Below are 22,290 nucleotides of genomic sequence, written 5' to 3' on the forward strand. Positions count from 1 at the left end.
CCCCGCGTCGCGTTCAGACACGACAGGCAGCCTGAAGTGGGGACGTTCGATCAATTAGTCAATTAAACAAAGAAAACCTGGAACGGCGCACAGAGTTTGTAAGGGGTGAACAGGATACTGACGCGATATCATGTGAGAGGGCGAAAGCGTGGAACGCGGCTTGGCCGTGCATAGCCCAGACGACCGCCCCCCACCAAGATCGGCTCGGAGTTGCGTCCCATTGGCGTGCTCGCCATGCAGCCTACGTGCCCGAGTGTCACAGATAACGGTAGACTTTTGCGCAGGCTGCAGTGCACAAAGAACAGGCAATGCAAAGACGCAGGGGTTTATTGAAATGCAAGCTGAAGGTTTGGGCCGCATGTCCTTGCTTTTCTGCGTCCTCTTGTCTACCGTTTCGGGCTTACAACGGGCACAGGGTTTTTGTCGGAATCTTGCACGGAGACATCGACGTGATTGTGGCTTGCATATGCGTCCAGTCCTTGTCAGTGGTTTCTTGAATATGACGCTTGGCTGTGCTTGCAGATGGAAATGTCCGGATATCAAACTCCGGTGCCGGGAAAAGCGCCCTTCTTGTTCAGGACTACCATGGCGTGCTCGCGTGAGATGTACCCCTTCATCAGACCCTGCGAAAGCGTCAGTAGGAGAAGCCGAAAGTGCAGATCGAGGAGACGCACCTTGAAGATTTGGTTCGCCAAAAGGCACTCAACCTCATCGTCCTCCACCACCTGCCCTCCCATCCTCAATGCTGCTGCAAAGTTCACGAGCGGTACCCTTGACTTCCTCATCCTATCTTTTTCTGTCTGCCCTTCCTTGAGATCATCGTAGCCTCCAGCCAGGTATACTTTCCTCAGCAGGTTTCGTAGAGCGATGTCTCGGCTTCGCTCGAGGGTGAGGAAGATGCGTCGTCGGACGAACTCGGGCTCACCTTCTGCCAGGGCCTTGTCGAACCCTGTGAGGTCGCCCTTTCTGATGCAGGTCACGAGTGGCCCGAATATGCGTTCGAGTCGAGGAGATTCGGCGAGAAGAGGAGATCTGGGGACGACGTGTTGTGTGATGAGACGGCAGGGAATGAGGTAGGTGAGAATGAGTCTGTGGCAGTCAGTTGTTTGCGACTGCGTCGTTGGCTGCAATGACAACACTTACGACTTGTTCTTCTCAGCAGCTGCGTGGCAAGCCTCCCAGGCTTCTTGCAAGTTCTTCTCCGCCTGCTATGCGTCAGCGACAGGTTCTATTCTCTCTTGTGCTTCCTGACCTTTGTGTAGTCCTCCTGTAGAAAGGCGATCACTCCAGTGTAGTAGCGGTATGTGACTCGGTGCGCTTTTGGGTACAGGCCGAAGGGCGGCAAGTCGGACTGGGCTTCAATCGATCGGACAACGTTCTTGGACAAGCTGATGGCTTTCAGCTAGGCCGAACGAATTAGCATATGAAGGTCACTGTGTGCAGCGGAGGAGGTACCTTGAAGTAGGTCTTGAATTGAAGATTGGCTACACAGTAGACGCCCCACTTGCGGGACTCTGAGAGATCTGGGTTTCTGAAGCGGTGTCAGAAGCGATACGGCACAGAGTAAGGTCAAGGCACACCTGTCACCCAAGCAAAGAGCAAATATCCTGTTGAAGACGCGTGCAGCTTCCTCCAGCTTCTGATTCTGTGCCACTGTGCTCACAACGTCATCTGAGAAGCTGTTGTTGACCGCCGCCGGCTTCGAGCTGGCCAAGTGATCATCCGCCCTGATGGCTATCCTGCGCAGATGGTTTGCAGTGAAGTAGAGGGTGAATATGGCCCATGCCGGCAGCGCTCCACCTGAGATGTGCTTGATGAAGCTGCTGGTCAGGTCCTTCCAGGCATCATACACGGCAAGGCATTGTTGCTCCCCCAGTCTGCCCTGGTTGGATGCCTCGTCGGCCTTTATGATCTCCTTCACGGCGCGCCAGTAGCTCACGATGATGTCAACCCAGGCTCCGCTCTCCTTCTGCGTCATGCGGGTGGTCTTGTTGTGCTTGAGCACATGGCGCACATCGCCCTCGATCTGCACGTCGTTGGATGTGCGGAAGAAGGCATACAGGCGGCCGGGGTCTTGCGCCGGCGGGACAGGGCTGAAGAAGTTGGCGACAGGCTGGGCCAGCGCAGTTGCATGAGCCTCTTGGAACGGTGCGAGTGCGGCTTGCATGGCTACTATTGCGTGCGGCGTGGACGGCAGGTGGGGTCAAGAGTTCCTCGGCGGGGTCGCAGAGTGTTCAAGAATGTGCGCTACCTCACAGAATGCGGCAGAGACGTGGGCATGGCCGGTTCTGGCGGTGTTATGTTTTAATCAACCGTCGTCTACTTGCAAGATCGGTGTTTGGATGCGGCCCCGCCGACGCTGCACTGCATCGCGCCTGCCGGCCCACTGCCAAGCTCAGAACACTAGTGCTCGCCCAATCTGGCAAGGTGGCTCGCTTGTCCGCCCGCACAAACAGTCTTGATACTTGCTCGAAGAACAATCACAACTCCACGGGTACTAACGTCGCAGCATATTCGAAGTGAGTTATTGCCCTTGTTGCTTCGTGAGACTGCACATACTGACCGCATCCAGATGGGTAAGCAAAACTCCTTTGTCCGCACTCGCGATCGTCCAGCAATTGCAGCCGAAGGAAATTTCAGATGAGCCCTGCGCAAACGAGCCACGCACCATCACGGCACTCTCACGCCCACGTCCATGGTGCTGGAAGTCTTTGGAACTTGACTGGGGCGTGTGCACAACGTGAACGGGAGGTGGACGCACTTTTGAGATGGACCGGCGGACAAGGAGCGACCAGCAGACGACGACGACGACTTGGACGACGCACACAAGACTCACTCCAAGGACCCCACACGCTCGCTGACGACCTCATACGGCCTCGAACTGCCTGCGCGCCTCGACTGCAATTGCTGGACCGCTCTGACTGCTACGGTTGTCCAACGCATGAACGCAATACTAACTTGCACCAGCTCGCTTCCAGGAATACCAGGTCATCGGCCGCCACCTCCCCAGCGAGGCCAACCCCACCCCCAAGATCTACCGCATGCGTATTTTTGCGCCCAACGACGTTGTCGCCAAGTCGCGGTTCTGGTACTTCCTCGGCAAGCTCCGCAAGATCAAGAAGGCGAACGGTGAGATCATCTCGCTGAACCAGGTGCGTAGCAGACAAGCTCACCAAGCATGACATGAGCATGGAGGACTGGAAGCTGACAGCGTCAGATCACCGAGAAGCGCCCCCAGAAGGTCAAGAACTTCGGCATCTGGATCCGCTACGACTCGCGCTCCGGCACTCACAACATGTACAAGGAGTACCGTGAGATGTCCCGTGTTGCCGCCATCGATGCCCTCTACCAGGATATGGCCGCCCGTCACCGATCCCGTTTCAGGTCGGTTCAGGTACGCAGCAACTCCGCAGTGCAGATCCAAAGGCAGACTAACCGTCCCGCAGATCCTCAAGGTTGTTGAGCTCGAGAAGAGCGACGACGTCCGCCGCCCATACATCAAGCAGCTCCTTGTCAAGGGCCTCAAGTTCCCTCTGCCCCACCGCATCAACAAGAAGGCTGGCAAGAAGGTCTTCGCTGCCAAGCGTCCCTCCACTTTCTTCTAAGCGTGTTTCTCTTTCCGGAGTGCGGTCTGGCTGGGCAGGGACGATATGGGTTTCCCTCGGTTATGCATGCTTCGCAAAAGAAGCACACTAGGAACGAATGAAAATCCCTGATACCTCCATCCGATCTATCGAGTCGTGTGATGCCAGCCAGGGTGTTGGATTGCAACTTTGGCGTCAGGGACATGGACTCAAGAATCACATGTAATCAGGGACAATGAAGTTATGCAATCACGATTCGACTTTGATACCGGGATTCTTGATGTACTGCTCACTTAGATCTTAGGCTTCCCTGACGGATCCACCTTGGCCCTCCCCAACGTGTCGATGGGCATCCACCACGGGTATCCAGTGACGTTGGTATTGTCCATGGTCCCCGAGAACTGTGCCGGCCTCTTCTGCAAGAAGGACTGGACGCCTTCAGTATTATCGCTGCACCTGTCAGTCATGTTCATCGTGCACCACCGCATCTCAGCAGCTAAACTCACGGGCTCCCAAACAGCTCGTAGATGACCCTCGAGTCGAGCAAATGCTGGCCCTCCGGACTCCCCGCATCCCTATACATCATCTCCTTCATCAAGTACGTACTAACCACGCTCGTGTTCCTGACCACATCCTCGGCGACCTGCAGCGCGCGCGGCAGCACCTCGTCGGGCGAGTCCAACAGCTCGCTGAACAAGCCATCAAACACCTTGTCCCTGGCGAGGTACACGCTCCCCGTGGTGACGGCCTGCATGGCGCGCGAGTGCCCGATGAGGCGCGGCAGGAAGAAGGATGAGCAGGCTTCCATGACGAGACCGCGGCGGGCGAAGACGAAGCCGATTTTCGCGTCGCGGTAGCACAGCCGGATGTTCATGGGGAGCGTCATGGTGATGCCGATGCCGACTGCGGAGCCCTGCAGCGCGCCTATGGTGGGCTTGCGGCAGTGGAAGATGGAGAGGGTCACGCGGCCGCCGCTGGGTAGGGGTGTCAGTATTTCCCTGGTTTCCCTTTGACACGATCTCTTTTCTTCTTCCTCTTCTTCTTCTTTTTCTTCTCTCTCAGATGGTCTCCGCCGGCAGAGACACCCCCGTTCCTGAGTCCTCGGTCCATGAAGAAGGAAAACAACAACCTACCCGTCCCGATGATCCTGCACCCTCTCCGCCTCCTCCCCGGCAACGCCGCCTCCAAACCCAACGTCGAGATCCGCGCCCGCGCAAAAGATCCTCCCGTCGCCCGTCACGACAATGCACCTCACTCGCGCGTCAGCATCGAACATGGCGTACGCCCGCTCCATCTCGGCGCGCATCGTGTCCGTAAAGGCATTGTGCTTGCCCGGGCGGTAGAGCGTGAGGACGATGATGCCGGGCTCGGCGGCGTGGTGCGTGGTGCGGATGCAAGTCCACTGGGCATTGAGGTCGTCGTAGGATGCGGGCAGGGTGATGTCGGGCATGTGTCTGGGTGAGACTTGGCGGGGGGACATGGTTGCGGTGTGGGCTGCTGGATGTCACGCTGTGGGGAGAGGGAGTGGTGAGCAGGTTCAAGGGCGGGTGCGCTGTGGTACTGCCAAGATGCCTTCAGAGCTACATAGCCTACTTGTGTGGTGAGGTGCAACGTGGGGATCTCCAGCCATGCGGAGAAGTACCTCGGCCCTGTTGGTGGTCGACGTCGAGCGGCTTTGGCGTGGACTGGCCAATCAGGAATTTGCTGACGCCGTGGGACGAGTCTTCACGGGATATCTTCCCTTCTAGTGACTGTGTTGAGCTTGAAATACACATGGTACGGTAGTTATACATCGAGAGCTGTAGAATGATCGGTGTAGTGTGAGTGTGCTGGTGAAGGTCCACAGATGACCACAGCGCCAAGTGCGACCGTGCGATCCCTGCCAAAAAGTTCGAGAAATCGCAGCCCACCAACTTCAAGCATGCTCGTGAGGCGAAGAGACCGACGAAACACTACAACATCTAGCTGCTGCTGACCGCGCACTTTGTCCTACACCCTCTAGCTCCTACGAAATAGACAAGACTTCCAAGGCTCAGCCTGATACCAGGCCGTCACACGCCCCAACATGGCGCCCGAGAAGAGCGCAAAAAGAAAAGCGCCCTCCGCAGTCGCCGACTTCACCGTGCTCCCGCTCACCCTCCCCGCGCTATCCGGCCTGCCAGCCAGCCACGAGGAAACGCAACACTACCTGTACATCAAGCCGCACGAGCCCAGCACGCACACAGCGACGGCGGAGCGCTCGCTGTTCGTAGCCAACATCCCCGTCGACGCGTCGGAATCAAATGTCCGCGCCCTGTTCGCCGAGCAGCTTGGGGGTGCGCGCGTAGAGAGCGTCGAATTCGATGCGTCGGTGCCTGCGCGCCCGCTGCACAAGCGCTGGAAGCAGGAGAAGCGCGGGGACGGCGAGGACGAGGCGGAGAGCCGCGGCAAGAAGCGGAAGAGGAACGACACTGAGGTGGTTGCTGAGGGGGTGGTGGAGGATGGCGAGAGCGCGCTGCCAGCGCTGTGGGGCAGTGAAGTGCGGCGGAGCGGAAGCGCGGCGGTCGTTGTGTTTGTTGACAAGCGCAGCGCGCGGGGCGCGTTGAAGGAAGTGCAGAGTGCCGTCCAGTCTGGCCGCACAGTTGCGTGGAAGAGGGCGAGCGGGTTGGGTGTAGAGCGTACGTTTTCACCCCTGCACACTGTGCACAAAGGTAGCACTTGCTAACACACCACCAGGCTACAAGGCGCATCTGCAGCGCACACATCCTTCTGCGTCAGCGCTGCAGTCGAGCATAAACGCGTACCTCTCGCAATTCACCTCTGTCGAACAGACGCGCGCCAAGCTGCTCAAGCATGCCCGCACCGTGCCCGACGAAGACGGCTTCGTAACTGTGACCCGCGGCGGCCGCGCTGGACCCGCGCGCATCGAAGAGGCGGAGAAGAAGCAGGCGGAGCTCGAAGAGAGGCGCAAGAACAACGGTGTCAAGGACGACTTCTACCGCTTCCAGAACCGTGAGAAGAGGAAAGAAGCAGAGGTCAATCTCCGGAAGAGGTTCGACGAGGATCGCAGGAGGGTCGAGAGAATGCGGGAGAGGAGAGGCAGGCTCAGGCCCGAGACTTGAGCGGTGCATGCTCATCAATGAAGCAGTACGAGTCGGTGCGATGCCTAACGCGGTGCAGTTGTAGGGCTCTACATGGACCCCTTTGGCCCATCATAATAAGCAAGATTCCCATCAGTCTCACGTCAATGGGTTCGTCAGCTACCTCCCAATCTGTGCGGATGGCACGCTTCAGTGTGTCAAGAACCAAAGGATATATTGCCGACTAAACCATGCATATAACCTTCAACACAATCGCAGACTACTTGAAAAGAAACGCAACGCCTCCACATTGACCCCTCACATGAAACATCGCCGTGTAGCTGGTAATCCGTCATCTATTCTACACCTTCTCGGGGTCGTTGATGCCGCCGTTCGTGATGATGTAAGTCGCTTCCTTCTCCGGCATGTCTTCATGGAGAAGTTAGTTTACACTCTGCAGGCAGTGATGGTACATACCTGGAGAATCTTGTATCTTTGCAACACGCTCCTCGCCACGACCCTTACGAAGCAGTATACGAGTGGTTGAAGCGTGAGCAAGAATATGTCCGCCTACTGGCTTGCGGCCGTCTGCTCCGGCGAATAGGGCATTGGCTCCTGGATCACTCTGGACTTGGTTGGTCATAAGGACCGCAACGTTGAACTCTAGAGGGATGTTAGTGATGATAGCTCGAGAAGTTGCCCTGCACGTACCTTCAGCGACATGTGTCAGCTTGGAAAGGAACTGGTTCAGCTTTTGCTGGCGCTCGTTCAATTCACCACGACCGGTGTAATCGACACGAAAGAGAGCCATAATGCTGTCGATGATGAGGAGACGGTACTCATTGCCGACGAAGAACTCGGAGAGTTTGTTCAGCAGCTCCATCTGATGTTCTGAATTGACAGCACGAGCGTAGGTAATGTTGTCTTGGGCTGACGGTCGTTAGTAAAGTTCTCGATAGCAGACGCGGACGTACCAGTCTCAGGATCGACACCAAAGCGCTCCGCTATCTGCGCAATCCTCTCAGGCCTGAAAGTGCCTTCTGTGTCTTAGGTAGGTGTCAGCCGTCAAACCTCACCTTTAGGAGCCAGGTTCACCATACCAATGTAAGCCACCTTGCCTTCCGCGCCGCCCATGTCCTTGGGAAGCTGTGCGATGACCGACATGGTGTGAGATAACTGGGTCTTTCCGCAACGAAATTCGCCAAAGACCTCACTGATGCTCATGGTCTGGAAGCCACTAGCAAGGTCAGTGGAAGGCACACAGGTATGTCGAGTCTCAACTCACCCGCCAAGGACAGTGTCTAACTGCTTGCTGCCTGTCGAAATCTTGATGACACGCTTACGCTGCTGCCCGAGCTCATGAGCGGTCTGGAAGCCACCTCCTGAGGGCTGCGGTTCTGGTGAGTAACGCTCACGGATGGGCAAGGTGAAGAAGTGGCGCACCTGACACTTCGTCAGTGCATCTTTGACCTTGTCGACCTTGATCTCACTGAAGCCTTTGATCTTGAGTAGGTTGCGGCGAGTTGTTGAGTGCACTGCTGCAACGGTGTGGTACCCATTGGCTTTGAGCTTCCCAATGTCGGCTGCACCGATGCCATGGGCCTGGATAGCCTCGATGTCGAGAATGTGATCTTCCTGTAGCTGAGGTCAGATCAAATAATCCTTCACGTCCGTGAGGTACCACGTACTTCGTGAACCGACTCGTCACTGGCGACTGATGAAGGCATGATTGGGTGATATGAGACGAAAGCTGCTGTGTATGCGAGTGGGAAAGACGAAAAACGAGTAAATGAACGTAGCAATGCGGAGTGACCTGGTGAACAGAAGACGAAGAGTGAGCAAAGACGAAAGGTTTGGCAACTCTGGTGAAGCTTGAGGACCGGTGGAGTGGTGCGCTAGGGCGCGAAAACACGTGAGGGTGTCCGAGAGGGAAGGAGCGCTGGACAGCACCGACCATGATCCGAAACGAACAGACAAGCAGTCGAGACGAGCGGGAGATAATACAAAAGGTATGATAGATGGCTGAATGAAGCACTGCTCTGTTGCAGGAAACACTTGCTGTGCGACGCTCCAAGCGAGCACTGTTCAATCTCACATTGAGCTCTCCACACCACTGATTTGAAGACGCGCTAAATGAGGGACCGTGTTGGTCGTTGATAAATTGTATACTAAACACCACCATATGCAAGAGGTGGGAAGGGTGAATTTAAAAAACGGACAGGGATGCCGACTCAGCTCCGACAAACACACACACATCTCCACCACTCCTCTCCGTACCACCCCAATCCCTCCTCCACATTCTGCTACCAAACCACCACACACAGCCGCCTTCCAGGCCACAGAGACCTAGTCTATCCAAGTAAGCTCGCAAAAGCTACCTTTCCGCCGAAGGCGTAGCCAGTCCAAGAGTACATGCAAAGAAGTAGAGTCGCCGTTCCAATTTCACCAAGCCGTCGTCTGTTCGTACTAATGGTATGCGATGGTTCTGAAGTAAGGGTTGAACGTTCGTGGGTATCAGCGTAGGACTCGTGAAAACTTTTGTCTTGCTCGATGATAGTAACTCGTGAATGCGTGAAGTTTGTCGAATGGCCGAGGAAACGATCGTATTGATGCAAAAACCGAAGAAAAGAAGCAACGCATAGCCGACTACATACCGCGCATCGCATCGATTTCACTCGCTACGATGACAATATTTGGAATCGACAAATGCTTATGCGACCGCGGTGGTGGGAACAACAGGCTGGGCGGGGGCAGTGGCCGCAGCGGGGACCGGGGCACCACCGTCACCATTGACCTCAGCCTGAGTGCAGTCGCGGGAGATGTGACCGGTCTCGCCGCAACGGTAGCAAGTCTTGCCGGCGGTGTTGAGAGGACCGCCGTTGGGAGCCGTGCAGTCGCGAGAGATGTGGCCAAGCTTGCCACAGGCGTAGCATTTCATGGCCTGAGCCTGGCAATCGCGGGCAAAGTGGTTGGGGCCACCGCACTTGTAGCATGTCGCAGGGCGAGCACCGCCAGCGAAGCCACCACGGAAGCCTCCGTAGCCGCCACGAGGAGGACCCCCAGCTCCGCGGCCCATTCCTGGGTTGGGGCAGTTGCGGGCAAGATGGCCGGTAAGACCGCAGCTGTAGCAGCGTCCGCTGGTGCCAGCGCCGCTCAGACGCAGGGTAGGGCAGTCAGCCTGGACGTGACCGAGGCCCTGGCAGTGGTAGCACTGCTTGGCTATCGAGAGGGTCAGTGATGCCTGAGGGCTGCGGTCTCGATGCATGACGTACTCTCGGTGGTGCGGGGGTGGGGGCATCCGTTGGACTCGTGGCCGGGCTGCTTGCCTGTGAGGTGTCAGTGTGCGCTCGCAGCCGGCTTCAGGCCCAGGGCTTCGGTCTTACAGTTGTAGCAAAGCCTCTCCGAAGAAGAGCACACCTCTGCAGTTCCACGTCAGTCGCGCATTAGTGAGATCATCGTCGCACATGGCTGTAGGTTACGCGATGCAGGCACCACTGTCGAGAGCGCCATCTCGCGACAGCAGCTCCCGACAGCGTCTCACTGCAGCGCCCCTCGGCCAATGCGCCAGGCTGTCTTACCAGCGTAGTGTCCAACATTTCCGCACTTGAAGCACGCACGACGAGAGAGAGAAGACATGACGTCGTTTCTTTCGATTGTTCTGAAGGAAGCGTAAGTACATGCCGTCGCTGGTGGAGGGGTGCGAAAAGGGGTGGAGCGTGCGAAGGAGGGGTGATGTCGAGGGGTGACCTCGAGGGGTGACCTCGAGCGGATTTGCGTCGTTCGTCTGGAGGGCGCGTGCGAGCCATGCTGGCGATGAAAAGGGCCGCTCGTACCTGCTTCGTTTACTGCTTCAATTCCTTCACCTGCGCGTGGCTGTTAGTCGAAGTTTTTTCGAGGTCATCGAGGGGCACGGCAGTACGAGGAGCACGCGCCGGGTGGAACCACCTGTCGCGCATCGTCGTGTGCCTGATGGTGGGTGCGTAATGGGTACGGAGTGAGCGCAACCTACTTTCAAGCTTCCTTCCCTCAGCAACACAGCTTCAACGTCCTCCGAAGATATGGGAATGCGTGGTGAGAGTTTGGCGTAGACGAGGCTTGGGCTGCAGGCGGCAAGTGACCTATGCGCTACGCAAGTCTTTCCGAGGTCTGCGACTGAGCAAATGCAAATGCACGCAACACCGGACAGGGGCCAGGTCTGGGAGTGTGGCCTTACTGCATCTACTCTAGAACCTTCCTTTCCCCTATCACACTGCATACTCTCAGGCGAAGTTCAGCCTACACTCGCGAGCTGTATGGCTGCAGCTCTGCATCAGCCCTTGTGTTAAATTTCGCTCTGCGCGTCTGCCGCTCAAGATGCGCTTCTCAGCCTAGCTCCCCGCCTTATGACACCATAGCTGCTGCAGTGCTCGGACATGGCCGTGAATTGGTTCCTGCATGCGCGGAAGCCTTGATGCTGCAGGAAAGCTAGGCACGGGTGAACCTCCAATAGGCACCGAGATCTCAATCTGCTTGGCTTTGCGCTCACCTATACGTACAAGCCTGTAGGTCGCTCGTCTGAAGTTGACAAAAGTACCCCACGCTTCGCCATGCCAGGCAACGGCTGAAGGCTGTCAAAGCTCGACGCAACACGACACAACAGCTGAACACTGGGAACAGGGCCAGCAACCCGCATGCTCGTCGCTCCCGATGCGAAACGCCCTGGCTGACGGGAACCTGGAATGAAAGCATGGCACGTGGGACAACACAACCATTGCCCATGCAGAGGCCAAGTGGTCTGCGATTGAGTGAGCATCTCTCAGTAGTGGCGGAGGAATATCGTATACTAAGCAAAAATGGTTGCACGAGACCAAACTTGAAGTCCCCCATAATCCTTTATTCAGTGACGTTCTATTGTCTGGGATTTGCTACAGACTCCAATATATGTACGATTCCTGTTAACACGATCAGTTGCTATTGCCGCATGGAGTGGTAGGTTGCGAACACTCAAACGCGTCTACCTGACGAGCTAGTTCCTAGTTAGATGCCACGAGCCCGGTACCCTGTTTGATGTGAAAGTTGATCTGTGCATGTCCGGTTTTCAAACAATAATTTGTGGCTCTGGAGGCATTCTAGCCTCCGATTTGTTTCATTCGTTCATATCTATATCTCTCAGTCCCAACACTTCGTCGGTAGACCAGTAGACTGCGGTCGACTATCGTCCCTGTGTGGGTTGATCAGAGGCACTCGGCGCGGCATGAACAAATCACCAGGTCCAGTGTGCCGCCAGTTGTGCTCTTCGAGGTGAATGACAGTACCGTCATTCCAAGTCTTTTGCTCATCCTAATCCTCAGACTCGATGACGGCCGGTGCCTTGACGGTGCGGTCCTTGAGGAACTCGAGGCCTTCGCCGCCCTGATGGTAGTGTTAGCATGGATCTAAATGCGCGCTAGGTGCTGGAACATGAAGGTTCCCAGGTGACTTACGTATGAAATCAGTGGCGAGACCTCGATACCCGCCTTAGCATCCTCGCTGACAACGGTCGCGCCGGCAGCCTGCACCCACTTCTTGCCCTGGGTCATGATGTCCAACCTGGATGTATCCGGGTCGTCCTCGCCGGTGCCCCTCGCGTTCTTCAGAGGCGAAAATTCATCCTCACGCTTGACCTCCATGCATGCGAACTGGTCGAGGCTGAGGAAGGGGAAGCAATCGAAGACAAACTGCTCAAGCTTGATACCGTTGGGCTTCTCGGGCTTGACAGTCTCGCCAGACTCGGTGTTGACGTATGGGATCTTCTTGCGAGCAACGTGGTGGGGCAGCTTCTTTGCCCATTCGGGGATGCTCTCGAGGAACTTGTACGAGTAGTAGTGGTTGACGATGTTGGCAGCACGGAACTTCAGAAGCTCAGAGTTCTTCGAGTCCTTGGCCTCTGCGGTCTCGTCGTCGATCTCCGAGTACTCAACGACGTCGGGCTTGCCGTTCTTCTGCAGAATGAGACCGACAGACTCCTTCGCATTGCGCTTGCGGACAACCTTGGTAGCAATGTCGACGTTCTTCGATGCAGAGAAACCGATGAAGATGGGGTCGGCGACCTTGACGAGGCAGTTGTCGACGCAGTAAGCGTGGATGTGCTGAATGCCGCGCTTGCCCATGTCCTGGACAACGCCAGACTGGATGAGAGCTTGGTAGATACCACCGTTGCCATCAGGGGCCACAGCAACCTGAGGACGTCAGCAGAGAGCATGTTTCTCGTGTATCCTGTTAACATACCTTGGACTTGCTCTCGAGCAGAATCTTGCCGTCGTTCGAGATGCAGGGCAACACGCCCTGCTCGAAGATGACAACGTTCTCCTTCTTGAGGCCGAAGTAGTTGTTCTTCTCAAAGAATTGCGCTGTGGGCTTCCTTGTAGGACCAGAGGTCATGACATACCACGGGATGGTGACACTGTCCTTGCCGTGCTTCTTCTTGGCCAAGAGCTCCGCCTTCGCGATCCTCTCACCCTGGAGCTGGAAAAGCGACTTCTTGCTAGGAAGGCCAATGTCGTAGCAGCCCTTGGGGTCTGACGAGCCCAACCGTGTGCCCTGACCACCGGCCATCAGAACAACGGCAACCTTGTTCTCGGCGATCAGCTCCAGACCGCTGTTGTACCACTTGTCCAAGTCATCCTGCTGTGTGTCGAGGGTCGACGACGTGGCGCTCTCGGGGAGCGGCTCGAGCTTTGTCTCGGTAGACTCGGCCTGTGCTGGCTTCAGGGCCTTTTCTGTGATCTCGTTGATGTAGTCGGGGTTGAACGTGGACAGCTGCTCGAAGAGGGCGGCCTTTTCGGCTGTTGAGAGCTTGTCGTAGAAAGCAAAGACCTGCTCTTGTCCTGCCTTCTCGTACTTGGACCTGAGCTCATTCAGCTGCTCCTCTGCAGGCTCCTTGGCAGGAGCAACCTGTGCACCGCCGAGGTGGAGCTTCTCGAGGGCCTGGTTGACTGTGTCTTTGATAGCTTCCATGGTGCAAGCGGGGTAGTGTGTATGGTGGGGTAGATTTCAATGGGAGAAGAGTCACGATTGAAGTAGAGAAGGGAATGGATGCAGATGTACTCAGGGGAGCGTTTGTTTATAGGGAAAATCTCAGAGCCTGAGCAGGCGCAGCTCACAGCGCAACGTTGGGCTGCCCCACTTCGGCGTGGAAGGCGCTCACCGCGTCCCTGCCGCACATGCGCGACCTGTGCGAGCATCTTCAGCGATCACAACGGAGGGACAAATCATTCTCCCCGCTCTAACGTCCGTCACGTACTATCGCAGACCAGACCCCGGCATCCATTTCTGGGGTCAGACATGGTGAGTCCAACTTCGCCAGTCCTGATGAATCTGCTCCAGCTTGGTTTGCTGTTGCGAGAGCGGTGTGGGGCAGGGCAGCGAGGAGATGATCACCATCGAAGGCTAAAAATAACCAACTTGAGGACATGTTTGTCGAACGTTTTAGATTGATCGTGAACTACATACAGATTGTCGACATAAGACCGTGCTTTCGTAATCGCTGACCCGGAGGCTGCAAGTGCAGACCTCATGCACAACGCCCGAACCATCTAGACGTGCAGCAACATAACGTGTTCTTTCAACGTCAGCTGTGTCACAGATGCAATGCGCCCCAGAACGCCATTCAAAACGAAAGCAACGCTTTACGCGTGGCCATTTGTTGCACCGTTGGCCTGGGACTCCTGCTCTTCAGCGGACTTCAGAGCCTTGACGGGCGCAGGGTTGAGGATCCGCGCAGCGTCGATGAGACCAGCGTTGGGGTTCAGCTCGAGGCCGAAACCGGGCAGGTCGAGGTCCTTGACGTCGAGGTAGCCCTTTGTGGGGATGGGCTCGTTGGTGAAAAGGTTACCAAACACTGGCAGCACAGATTTGCCATCAGGGCTGTTGGCCAGGTACTCTTGGAAGGGAGAGTTGGCTTGCGAGACGACAAAGTGGTATGAGTATGGCCCGGAAGCGTGAGGAACGACAGGAATGTCGTATGCAGATGCCATGGCAGCGATCTTAATGAGCTCTGTCATACCTCCAACCCACATGACGTCAGGCTGGAGGATGTCCAGGTTGCGGCCTTCGATCAGCTTGCGGAAGCCGTACCTAGAGTACTCGTGCTCTCCCGTCGTGAACTTCTGGCTGGGATGAGCGCGCTTGATCTGCTCAAAGCCATCGGTATCATCCGGGCTAAGGCACTCCTCCCACCAGTTGAGGTTCAAGTGCGCGGTCGCCTTGACAACTTCGATTGTGTAGGCAACGGTGAGAGACATGTAGCAGTCAACCATGAGAGGGAAGTCCGGTCCAACAGCCTCGCGGTGCTTGGTAAGGAACTCGACGTTCTTCTTCAAGCCTTCGACGCCCTCACCTGGACCGTATGGCAGAGGAACCTTAGCACCGAAGAAACCCATCTCCTTGGCTGCGGCCGGTTCAGGACCAGTGCAGTAGAAGTTCAGCCTGCCATTCTCCTGGGTTGATCCTCCAAGCATCTTATACACGGGCTCGTTACGGATCTTGCCCAGAAGGTCCCATATAGCGAGATCGATGACGGAGATGACGGCGACAGGAAGACCCTTGCGACCGTAAAACATACTTCCACGGTACATCTGCTCGAAGAGATAGTTGGTATCTCTGGGATCGGCGCCGAGCAGGAAGCGTTCGAAGTGTTCTGCGACCAGCCTTTCTCATGTCAGCTGATTTCTTGACGTTGATTTTATTGTCAAGCTTACCAGCATGCTGGCGGGCCACCGAAGCCAGTCGCGAAACCCTTTGTGCCATCTGTAGCCTCGAGCTCCACGCAGAAAGAACCGAGGACGTTGATGCCCCAGCTGGTCCTTGACTTCCTGTACTTTTCGTACTGCGACATGGGAGTCGAGATCTTGCTGTCGATCAACCAGTGGCCACCGTGCACGTTGTGGTAATCACCACCAGACCCCGGGCCCTGAGTGAGAAACGTGCGCACATGCTTGATCGTAGGGAACGACTTCACAGAGCTGCTTTGGGTAGAGGAAGACATGGTGAATGGAAATTTGACAGCAAAATCGGGGCGGAGCAAAGGTGAGGGGTCTGTAAAGCTTGGTAGGCCGAGGACGTGGGACTATTAAATAGATAGCGACATTGCGCGCCCAGGTAGAATGGTCTTCCACGCGGAAATTAATGGGCGATAGTGCTCTCTCGGTCGAGCTCGCTGCGAGTCGCTGCGACAAGCAGCCCGAAGTCTAACGGGGTGGATTCGCTTCGCGACCGGACACAGTGCGGCTTGGAATGGCGGTAGGGGGAGGATTTCGGCATCTGATGATTCGAAATTCGATACAGCGGCTAAGTGGGTTTTGTTGATCATCTGAGCACGAGGCCAGCCCTATCTGCCAATCAGACGCCGGGGAGAAGACGCTAATGGATGAATACACAATCTGGGGTAGCAGCAAAACCCCGTAACCCCGCTCACATCCTCGGCAGAAAGGAAACCGAGTTCACGCTCAGCGAGCTCGCTCCAAACGCCTCGTTTAACAATGGATGCGACAGCTGTGAACGGCGCAAATACTGCGCACAACCAGGGTGCAAGCCCCAATAGCACGTCAAAATTGTCTCATCATTCACCAGGCGACGATGATCACGAAGTTTGGAGCGCTGGCGAAGAAGACAGCGGCGAGGACGCTGGCAGGAGTCAAAGCGGCTTCAAACGAAAACGCGAGAAGCTGAGCGTAAGCTGCGAGACCTGCAAGCAGCGCAAAGTCAAGTGTGATCGCGGTCATCCAGCGTGTAAGTCGGCCTCCACTTTCGAAGGTCGTTCTGATCATGTGCTGATCTGAACCTTGCAGGCGGCTGGTGTCTGAAGAACCACTCGACATGTGTAAGTTGCTGTCGCACGACATCAGAGAACCGTTACTGATGACTGCATGTAGATCTATCTACCGCGCAAGAAGCCCGGACTGAGAGCTGGTTATGGACGTGAACTAGGTAAGTAGAGCTCGCTGCCAACCGAGACCCATGGCATTATGTGCGCAAAAAAAGATGGCCGGCTGACGTAAAGCAGAGGCACGCCTTGATAAGCTCGAGACGCTCATTGTGCAGCAGCAGTCGCAGATCAACCACCTCTCGCAGAACCAGATCGCAGTGTCCGGGCCATCCCCGCAAGAAGTGGCTACTTTCCGGAGCCCACCAGTCATTCAGACGCCCCACATCCCTCGTCCCGAAACGGCCCTCTTCATACAGAAGCCGCAGTCGGGTTTTCCCTCTCAGAATGCGATACAGAACGGCTTCGGCAACACTTTGGACGCCCGGTCGGCCTCACTCTCAGGCAATGGCTATGGCCAACCTGATGAGATGCAGTCAGGGCTCGTAGGCCTGCAACGAGACGGATACACTCCCTTCAGCACCGATCAGTTTGCACCTTCCATGTCGCGAGCGCTTGGACAAGCTGACGCAGACTTCCCACCGTACGACTTGTTGTATGGGCTGGTCGATTTGTTCTTCAAGCACATATACCCCTGGTGCCCTATTCTGCACCGCCAGTCGACTCTCAATTCTTTGTTCGGCGATTCCAGCCTGGACGAGGCCGACCGTATCATACTGCATTCTGTTGTGGCTACCACTGTCAAGTTCTCGTCTGACCAGCGATTGACTCCTGACAAGAGGGCGCGGTACCACAAGAACTCGAAAGAGAAGGTTCTGCTGTATGGCATCGAGAACAGCTCTGTCAAATCGTTACAGGCGCTGGTCATCCTGGCCCTTGATGTTGTTGGCTGCTCCAACGGGCCTCCAGGGTGGAATCTGCTCGCACTCATCACGCGGTCTGTAGTGCAGCTGGGACTCTCCATGGAGACCTACTCGCCAATGGTTGCCCCGCAGTATGCATCCATATACACATTGCGAGCAAACGTGCTCCCCATTCCAAAAGACTGGATTGAAGAAGAGAGTCGCCGTCGGTTGTTCTGGATGATCTACGTTCTTGATCGTTATGCTACAGTGGCAACTGCTTTCGAGTTCGCTCTGGACGAGAATGAAATTGATCGAAGGCTGCCTTGTCGAGATGATCTGTATGCTCGTAACGTACCCGTCGAAACTAGATGGTTCCACACAAAGACCAGGACTGATTACAGCATGAACCGGCCTGAGAACTTGGGTTCATTCTCTTACTACGTGGAAATTCTCGGGATCTTAACCCGCATTCATAAGTTCTTGAAGAAGCCAGTGGATATAACATCTCTCTCCGATGTTGAAAAGTGGCAGAGCGAGTATCGCGAACTCGACAACGCCATCGAACAATGGAAGTACAACTTACCTGCCGAGTATGGCAACTCGGCGAGAGTATTCTCGAAGCCAGGAGGCAACCAGACTCTGAACAGCGGACTGGTGATGCTGCATGCCGCTTTTCATACGTGAGTTCAAGAACGGTTATCCCGATCTCGACTAATTATTGACAGTACCGTGATCCGTCTTCACTCGTCAGCAGCATACCCTACTCACCGCTCACCCATCTTCACACCTTCGTTCAGTGCTAGCCAACGGTGTCTGAGCGCCGTAGAGAACATTACAGCGTTGTGCGCCTCTATCCGCGATAATGGCTTGCTGACCAAACTCGGACCCCCTTTTGCCTTTTCCTGTTGGGTGGCAGCCCGTGTGCTACTGGTGCATGGCTCAACAATCGATCATCGTGTCGATTCTTCTATCAACGTTCTAGTCAGCACACTCCAGGACCTGGGTCAGTACTGGGAAGTGGGCACACGCTATGCAAATCTTCTTTCTCGAGTGCTCTCCGAGTATCAAGAGTCGCAGCAGAACGCCGGCATGGGTGGCGAACGGGTGACACCGTCAACTGTCAAGATTTTGGCTGACATGCGGCGATGCGCGTTTGATCTCGACTTCCTTATTGCGCGTCAACCGAGGTTTGATGGCGCCGCTGGAATGCCGTCCGTGACGCCAGCTCGCACTCCAGCCCCGAATGAACTGGAATATCTCGACGTGTTCGATTTCTTCAATATGCCTCGAATACCAGTGTCCATAGATGCCATGGCGACTTATCCCACGACCGATGGGAACATTCAGATGCCTGAAGGCAGCTACAGTAACGAGTCCAACATTACGAATTACATGGTCGACGCCAGCTCCGATTGGTTCATCAAGGGTTCTGCTTAACTGTAGCCATTTTTGTTGTCTTAGTCTCTTGCTGTCGCTACGGAAAGCGGAAACCGGGTTTCAGTCTATTGGAGTCTGTCTTGCGATTTTGCATGTGCACTGACAGCTTGGAAGCTGTGGTAATCCCTTTACGTTCTTACATATACCCCCTTACTGCCACCTCAACAACACCGATACGGCGTTGTTCGATCTTTGCTACGTTGTGTCCTTACTACGCTGAAAATTATACGTCTATGTTTATTGATGTAATTGTTAGCCTCCATTACAAAGTGATGGAAATGCTCTCGGCGGGCCCGACCAGCTACAGGATACGCTATACCGCATGCAGAAGGCGGTCCGACACCGGTCATCATTGGAGCTCCAGCACGTGTGTCCGTTCCGACCGACGCCCCTCTATACATCATCAACTTGAGCACCGATACTTGATAGTAAGTACTTTCTGTCTGTCCCTCTCTGGTACATTACAACCACGATATACCAATCTCAAGGACGGTCTGAGTCCTTGGTCCGTAACCAATGGTTCATGTTCTTGGCTGTTAGTGGGCTTTCCCGTCGGACAAGCCGGAATTTGGTAAGCCTCCGCGATAAGATGAAGTCGACTACTCATGGTATACTGTCAACCTCTCTGGAACGCTGAATATATAGATGTGATAGTTCCCGCGATACCATATCCACTCCTCAATCTCGTCTTTGACAATCTGCCAGACTGCAACGCTCAACATTGAAAGCATCATCTAATGTTTATACGGGTAGACCTACCTGAGCTCGCCTAGATCGATCGAACTGCTCAACGCCATGGCATCTCAACCGCCCCAGCACTTCGTTATTCTAGGTGCGGGAATCATCGGTCTGACGTCTTCCCTTGTCCTCGCTAATGCCCATCCCGGATCCACCGTCACTATCATTGCCAAACACTTCCCCGGCGACCGCAGCATAGAATACACTTCTCCCTGGGCCGGCGCAAACTGGTCTTCGATGGCCAACGACAATGGGCTGCTGGAAAAGTACGACGAGGTGACCTTCAACCGCTTCGGGCAGCTTATGGATGGGAAGAGCGTGCATGGTTGTAGAGTTGTGAAGAGCGGAGAGGGAAACGAGGCGGGGTTGGGGCGGCAGCAGATGTGGGCTGTGCTTGATGCGCCCATCGAAGAGACGAACCTGCTAACACCAGAAACGGGAAAGATCTGGTATGATGAACTTGTTGGCGGCCTGCGGAACCTGAAGAAAGAAGAGTTGCCTGAAGGTGCGGTTTTTGGACTCGAGTTCCCGAGTACGTTCAGGATCAATACACAGGTGTACTTGCAGTGGTACGTTTCCACTTCTTTTCTCCCTTCAAATAGAGAAACCCTGCAGATGCTGATGTAACGCGATGTAGGTTGCAGTCTCAAGCCCTCAGCAAAGGCATCAAGCTTGTCCGACGACAACTGTCTTCTGTCAAGGAGCTGCTCGCTTCACAGCCCACTACCACTCTGGTACTCAACGCCTCAGGCCTCGGTGCGCTCAAGCTCGAGGACGTAAAAGATACAAACATGTACCCCACGCGCGGGCAGACAGTCCTGGTCGCTGAACCCAAAGAGCCAATGAAGAGAATGTACGAATACGAACGGACGTAAGACGTGCGCGTTCTTTCCGATTTCCAATCTCATGCCCATCTCATCCTCGGCAATCGCCAAATCAGGAGATTTGCTCAAACTGACTCGCCTCCTCAGGTACTACCGCTCACCGAAGCGCATCGACCCAACAACGACCTATGTCTTCCCGCGCACCCTAGGCGGCGGCGTGATTCTGGGTGGCAGCCGTCAGGATAACGACTGGAGCAACGAATGGGACTCTGAGCTCGAAGCGCAGATCCTGCAACGATCATGTGCGTTGGCGCCCGAGTTGGGAAAGCCCGAGGATTTGCAGATTATCAGCAGGAACATCGGGCTGCGACGTGAGTATCTACAAATGCTCAAGAAGCATGCAAGGACGTGGCTTTGCTAACGGTTGTGCAGCGTCGAGAAAGGGTGGCCCAAGGATTGAGATCGAAAAGGAGAAAAAGTGGAGTGTCCCTGTTGTGCATGCCTACGGGCATTCTGGGGCGGGGTACCAGGCCAGCTGGGGCACGGCGGAGAGGGTATTGGAGTTGGTGCAGAAGGCGTTGAGCCCGAGTGCAAAGCTGTGAGCCAGGTATGATGGGCCGGAGCAAATAGTGCACTTCCATTAGTTGAACAGCTGCATTATTGTTCACAGTCTATATTCCTACCAAGCTATGCGGGTGCGGTGGTCATGTTGAGTATTTGTTATGATTCATGTGCGTTGAAGTCAGCTGTGACGATTAATTGTATGAAACTGTTGATCCCCAGGCTAAATTTCGTGTTGGTGGGGAGCAGTATCCAGAATTCTCCAAAAGAAGTCTTCGCTGATCACTGTCAAAAAAGTGGATGTGTGAAGCAAAAGTGGAAGTATTGTTTCCCCAGCTTCAGTGGAAGTCTGGGTGTTCGGATGAATACAAAAAAGCTCGCTTGCGAGAGCTTGTTGTCACCTCGTGATTATGTTCGCTGTTATGTGCCGCGCGTCAATATCTACCGAAGCACTGATGGTCGGTGCGCAGTGTTGCTGATGGTGGTGTGGAACCTCTCCACTGTTTACAGCAAGCAGGTGCGTAGAGGATCACGAAACCGAGGGTTGGGGAACACATTTTTGAGAGCGAGAAAATCCGTTGCCGAGCTATTGGTCCGTAAGCTTTGATTTTTGTTTTATGTTTCTGTCGGTGTTGTGTGCTCGCAATCGTATAGTTGGTTTTTTTCTCAGCATTTCCGGAGATGGATGATGTCGTCCACTCACGATGAGGAGACAGCTTCGTCTATGTTGACTTCCTCTTGGTCACTGCAGTCATTGTAATTAATGTATTAAAGCGGCCCATGACCTTTATTTACGCAGGTCACGGTGCTGCCCAGACTCTTGCCTCTAGGTACTTGAGGCCAAGAAGCAGCAATTGCGACATTTTCAATAGACTGCTGTAAACCAGACTTGGCGGCTTGTTGTTGAAGTTTTAGTGTCTGGAAGCAGGATCAACACTTACAACAAGTAATGATCGAAGCCGCCAAGTAGCATTTTGCGTCTATTGCCTAGGCAGCGATTGGGTACGGTCAGCTGTAGCTGCAACGCTAGTCGACGGAGAAAGTTGCACCGAAGCGTCTCAGCGGCTCAGCGAGAGCCCCAACCAGAGGCGCGAAGGAACCCGCGAGCGGCACAGCAAATCAGCTCACCATACCAGCACCGGCAGCCCATCCGAGCGGTTGGTTCCAGTCAGTGCAATGTATAAGGCTCAACACAGCCTCCCTCGAGAGCGGACCTGTGGTTCCCAAGGGATACAACTTGGCAAAGACGGTGAGAGATGAGGCTCCTGCGATAGTGGGACAAATTACTAGATGCAGAAGAAGCTAGCAGTCCGCACAGATGAGAGGCCTACAAGCTACCCACGGTAGCTCGACAAGGGTAGCCAAGATGCAATTTTGTGATAGTCTCGCAGGAAGCTCCGT

The 22,290-nt window shown here is 55.1% G+C and overlaps 10 protein-coding genes across 11 annotated transcripts, besides 4 other annotated features; 4 read left to right on the top strand and 6 right to left on the bottom strand.

Moving 5' to 3' along the window:
- Positions 1–539: 539 nt before the first annotated feature.
- On the bottom strand, positions 540–2,167 carry EKO05_0003840 (COP9 signalosome (CSN) subunit; the record flags this gene model as incomplete). 2 transcript variants are annotated; one of them, XM_038938486.1, is made up of 6 exons in its annotated part: positions 540–623; positions 675–1,089; positions 1,144–1,205; positions 1,253–1,402; positions 1,456–1,531; positions 1,581–2,167. In XM_038938486.1, 6 exons carry the CDS (start codon positions 2,165–2,167, stop codon positions 540–542), a joined length of 1,374 nt encoding a protein of 457 aa, XP_038800438.1. The 2 variants fall into 2 exon arrangements, with proteins under 2 accessions (XP_038800438.1, XP_059492228.1); XM_059636245.1 differs by having other exon boundaries at positions 540–1,402; positions 1,456–2,167.
- Positions 2,168–2,572: 405 nt separating this feature from the next.
- EKO05_0003841 (60S ribosomal protein L20B) lies at positions 2,573–3,605 on the top strand (the record flags this gene model as incomplete). Its single annotated transcript, XM_059636246.1, has 4 exons — positions 2,573–2,609; positions 2,968–3,152; positions 3,218–3,394; positions 3,447–3,605. 4 exons carry the CDS (start codon positions 2,573–2,575, stop codon positions 3,603–3,605), a joined length of 558 nt encoding a protein of 185 aa, XP_059492229.1.
- Positions 2,798–2,822: a tandem repeat.
- Positions 3,606–3,877: 272 nt separating the features above from the next.
- On the bottom strand, positions 3,878–5,064 carry EKO05_0003842 (uncharacterized protein; the record flags this gene model as incomplete). The annotated part of the gene is made up of 3 exons (XM_038938530.1): positions 3,878–4,034; positions 4,091–4,558; positions 4,718–5,064. The coding sequence occupies 3 exons, from the start codon at positions 5,062–5,064 to the stop codon at positions 3,878–3,880; spliced, it is 972 nt and encodes a 323-aa protein (XP_038800436.1).
- Positions 4,605–4,643: a tandem repeat.
- A 585-nt stretch (positions 5,065–5,649) lies between the features above and the next one.
- On the top strand, positions 5,650–6,685 carry EKO05_0003843 (uncharacterized protein; the record flags this gene model as incomplete). Its single annotated transcript, XM_038938420.1, has 2 exons — positions 5,650–6,241; positions 6,300–6,685. 2 exons carry the CDS (start codon positions 5,650–5,652, stop codon positions 6,683–6,685), a joined length of 978 nt encoding a protein of 325 aa, XP_038800435.1.
- Positions 6,686–7,004: 319 nt separating this feature from the next.
- EKO05_0003844 (carboxymethylenebutenolidase) lies at positions 7,005–8,370 on the bottom strand (the record flags this gene model as incomplete). Its single annotated transcript, XM_038938510.1, has 7 exons — positions 7,005–7,072; positions 7,121–7,306; positions 7,355–7,573; positions 7,618–7,689; positions 7,744–7,880; positions 7,929–8,278; positions 8,332–8,370. 7 exons carry the CDS (start codon positions 8,368–8,370, stop codon positions 7,005–7,007), a joined length of 1,071 nt encoding a protein of 356 aa, XP_038800434.1.
- A 983-nt stretch (positions 8,371–9,353) lies between these two features.
- Positions 9,354–10,109, bottom strand: EKO05_0003845 (gig suppressor; the record flags this gene model as incomplete). Its single annotated transcript, XM_059636247.1, has 2 exons — positions 9,354–9,969; positions 10,027–10,109. The coding sequence occupies 2 exons, from the start codon at positions 10,107–10,109 to the stop codon at positions 9,354–9,356; spliced, it is 699 nt and encodes a 232-aa protein (XP_059492230.1).
- Positions 9,448–9,587: a mobile genetic element.
- Positions 9,733–9,857: a mobile genetic element.
- A 1,853-nt stretch (positions 10,110–11,962) lies between the features above and the next one.
- On the bottom strand, positions 11,963–13,618 carry EKO05_0003846 (uncharacterized protein; the record flags this gene model as incomplete). The annotated part of the gene is made up of 3 exons (XM_038938457.1): positions 11,963–12,034; positions 12,106–12,840; positions 12,890–13,618. The coding sequence occupies 3 exons, from the start codon at positions 13,616–13,618 to the stop codon at positions 11,963–11,965; spliced, it is 1,536 nt and encodes a 511-aa protein (XP_038800432.1).
- A 671-nt stretch (positions 13,619–14,289) lies between these two features.
- EKO05_0003847 (L-rhamnonate dehydratase) lies at positions 14,290–15,647 on the bottom strand (the record flags this gene model as incomplete). Its single annotated transcript, XM_038938195.1, has 2 exons — positions 14,290–15,310; positions 15,361–15,647. The coding sequence occupies 2 exons, from the start codon at positions 15,645–15,647 to the stop codon at positions 14,290–14,292; spliced, it is 1,308 nt and encodes a 435-aa protein (XP_038800431.1).
- Positions 15,648–16,140: 493 nt separating this feature from the next.
- EKO05_0003848 (uncharacterized protein) lies at positions 16,141–18,766 on the top strand (the record flags this gene model as incomplete). The annotated part of the gene is made up of 5 exons (XM_038938525.1): positions 16,141–16,390; positions 16,450–16,481; positions 16,534–16,588; positions 16,665–18,009; positions 18,055–18,766. The coding sequence occupies 5 exons, from the start codon at positions 16,141–16,143 to the stop codon at positions 18,764–18,766; spliced, it is 2,394 nt and encodes a 797-aa protein (XP_038800430.1).
- Positions 18,767–19,561: 795 nt separating this feature from the next.
- On the top strand, positions 19,562–20,930 carry EKO05_0003849 (D-amino-acid oxidase; the record flags this gene model as incomplete). Its single annotated transcript, XM_059636248.1, has 4 exons — positions 19,562–20,073; positions 20,142–20,357; positions 20,476–20,699; positions 20,761–20,930. The coding sequence occupies 4 exons, from the start codon at positions 19,562–19,564 to the stop codon at positions 20,928–20,930; spliced, it is 1,122 nt and encodes a 373-aa protein (XP_059492231.1).
- Between the last annotated feature and the right edge of the window lie 1,360 nt (positions 20,931–22,290).

The sequence above is a fragment of the Ascochyta rabiei genome, chromosome 5, assembly GCF_004011695.2.
Source record: "Ascochyta rabiei chromosome 5, complete sequence".
In the NCBI taxonomy this organism is placed as follows: Eukaryota; Fungi; Ascomycota; class Dothideomycetes; order Pleosporales; family Didymellaceae; genus Ascochyta; species Ascochyta rabiei.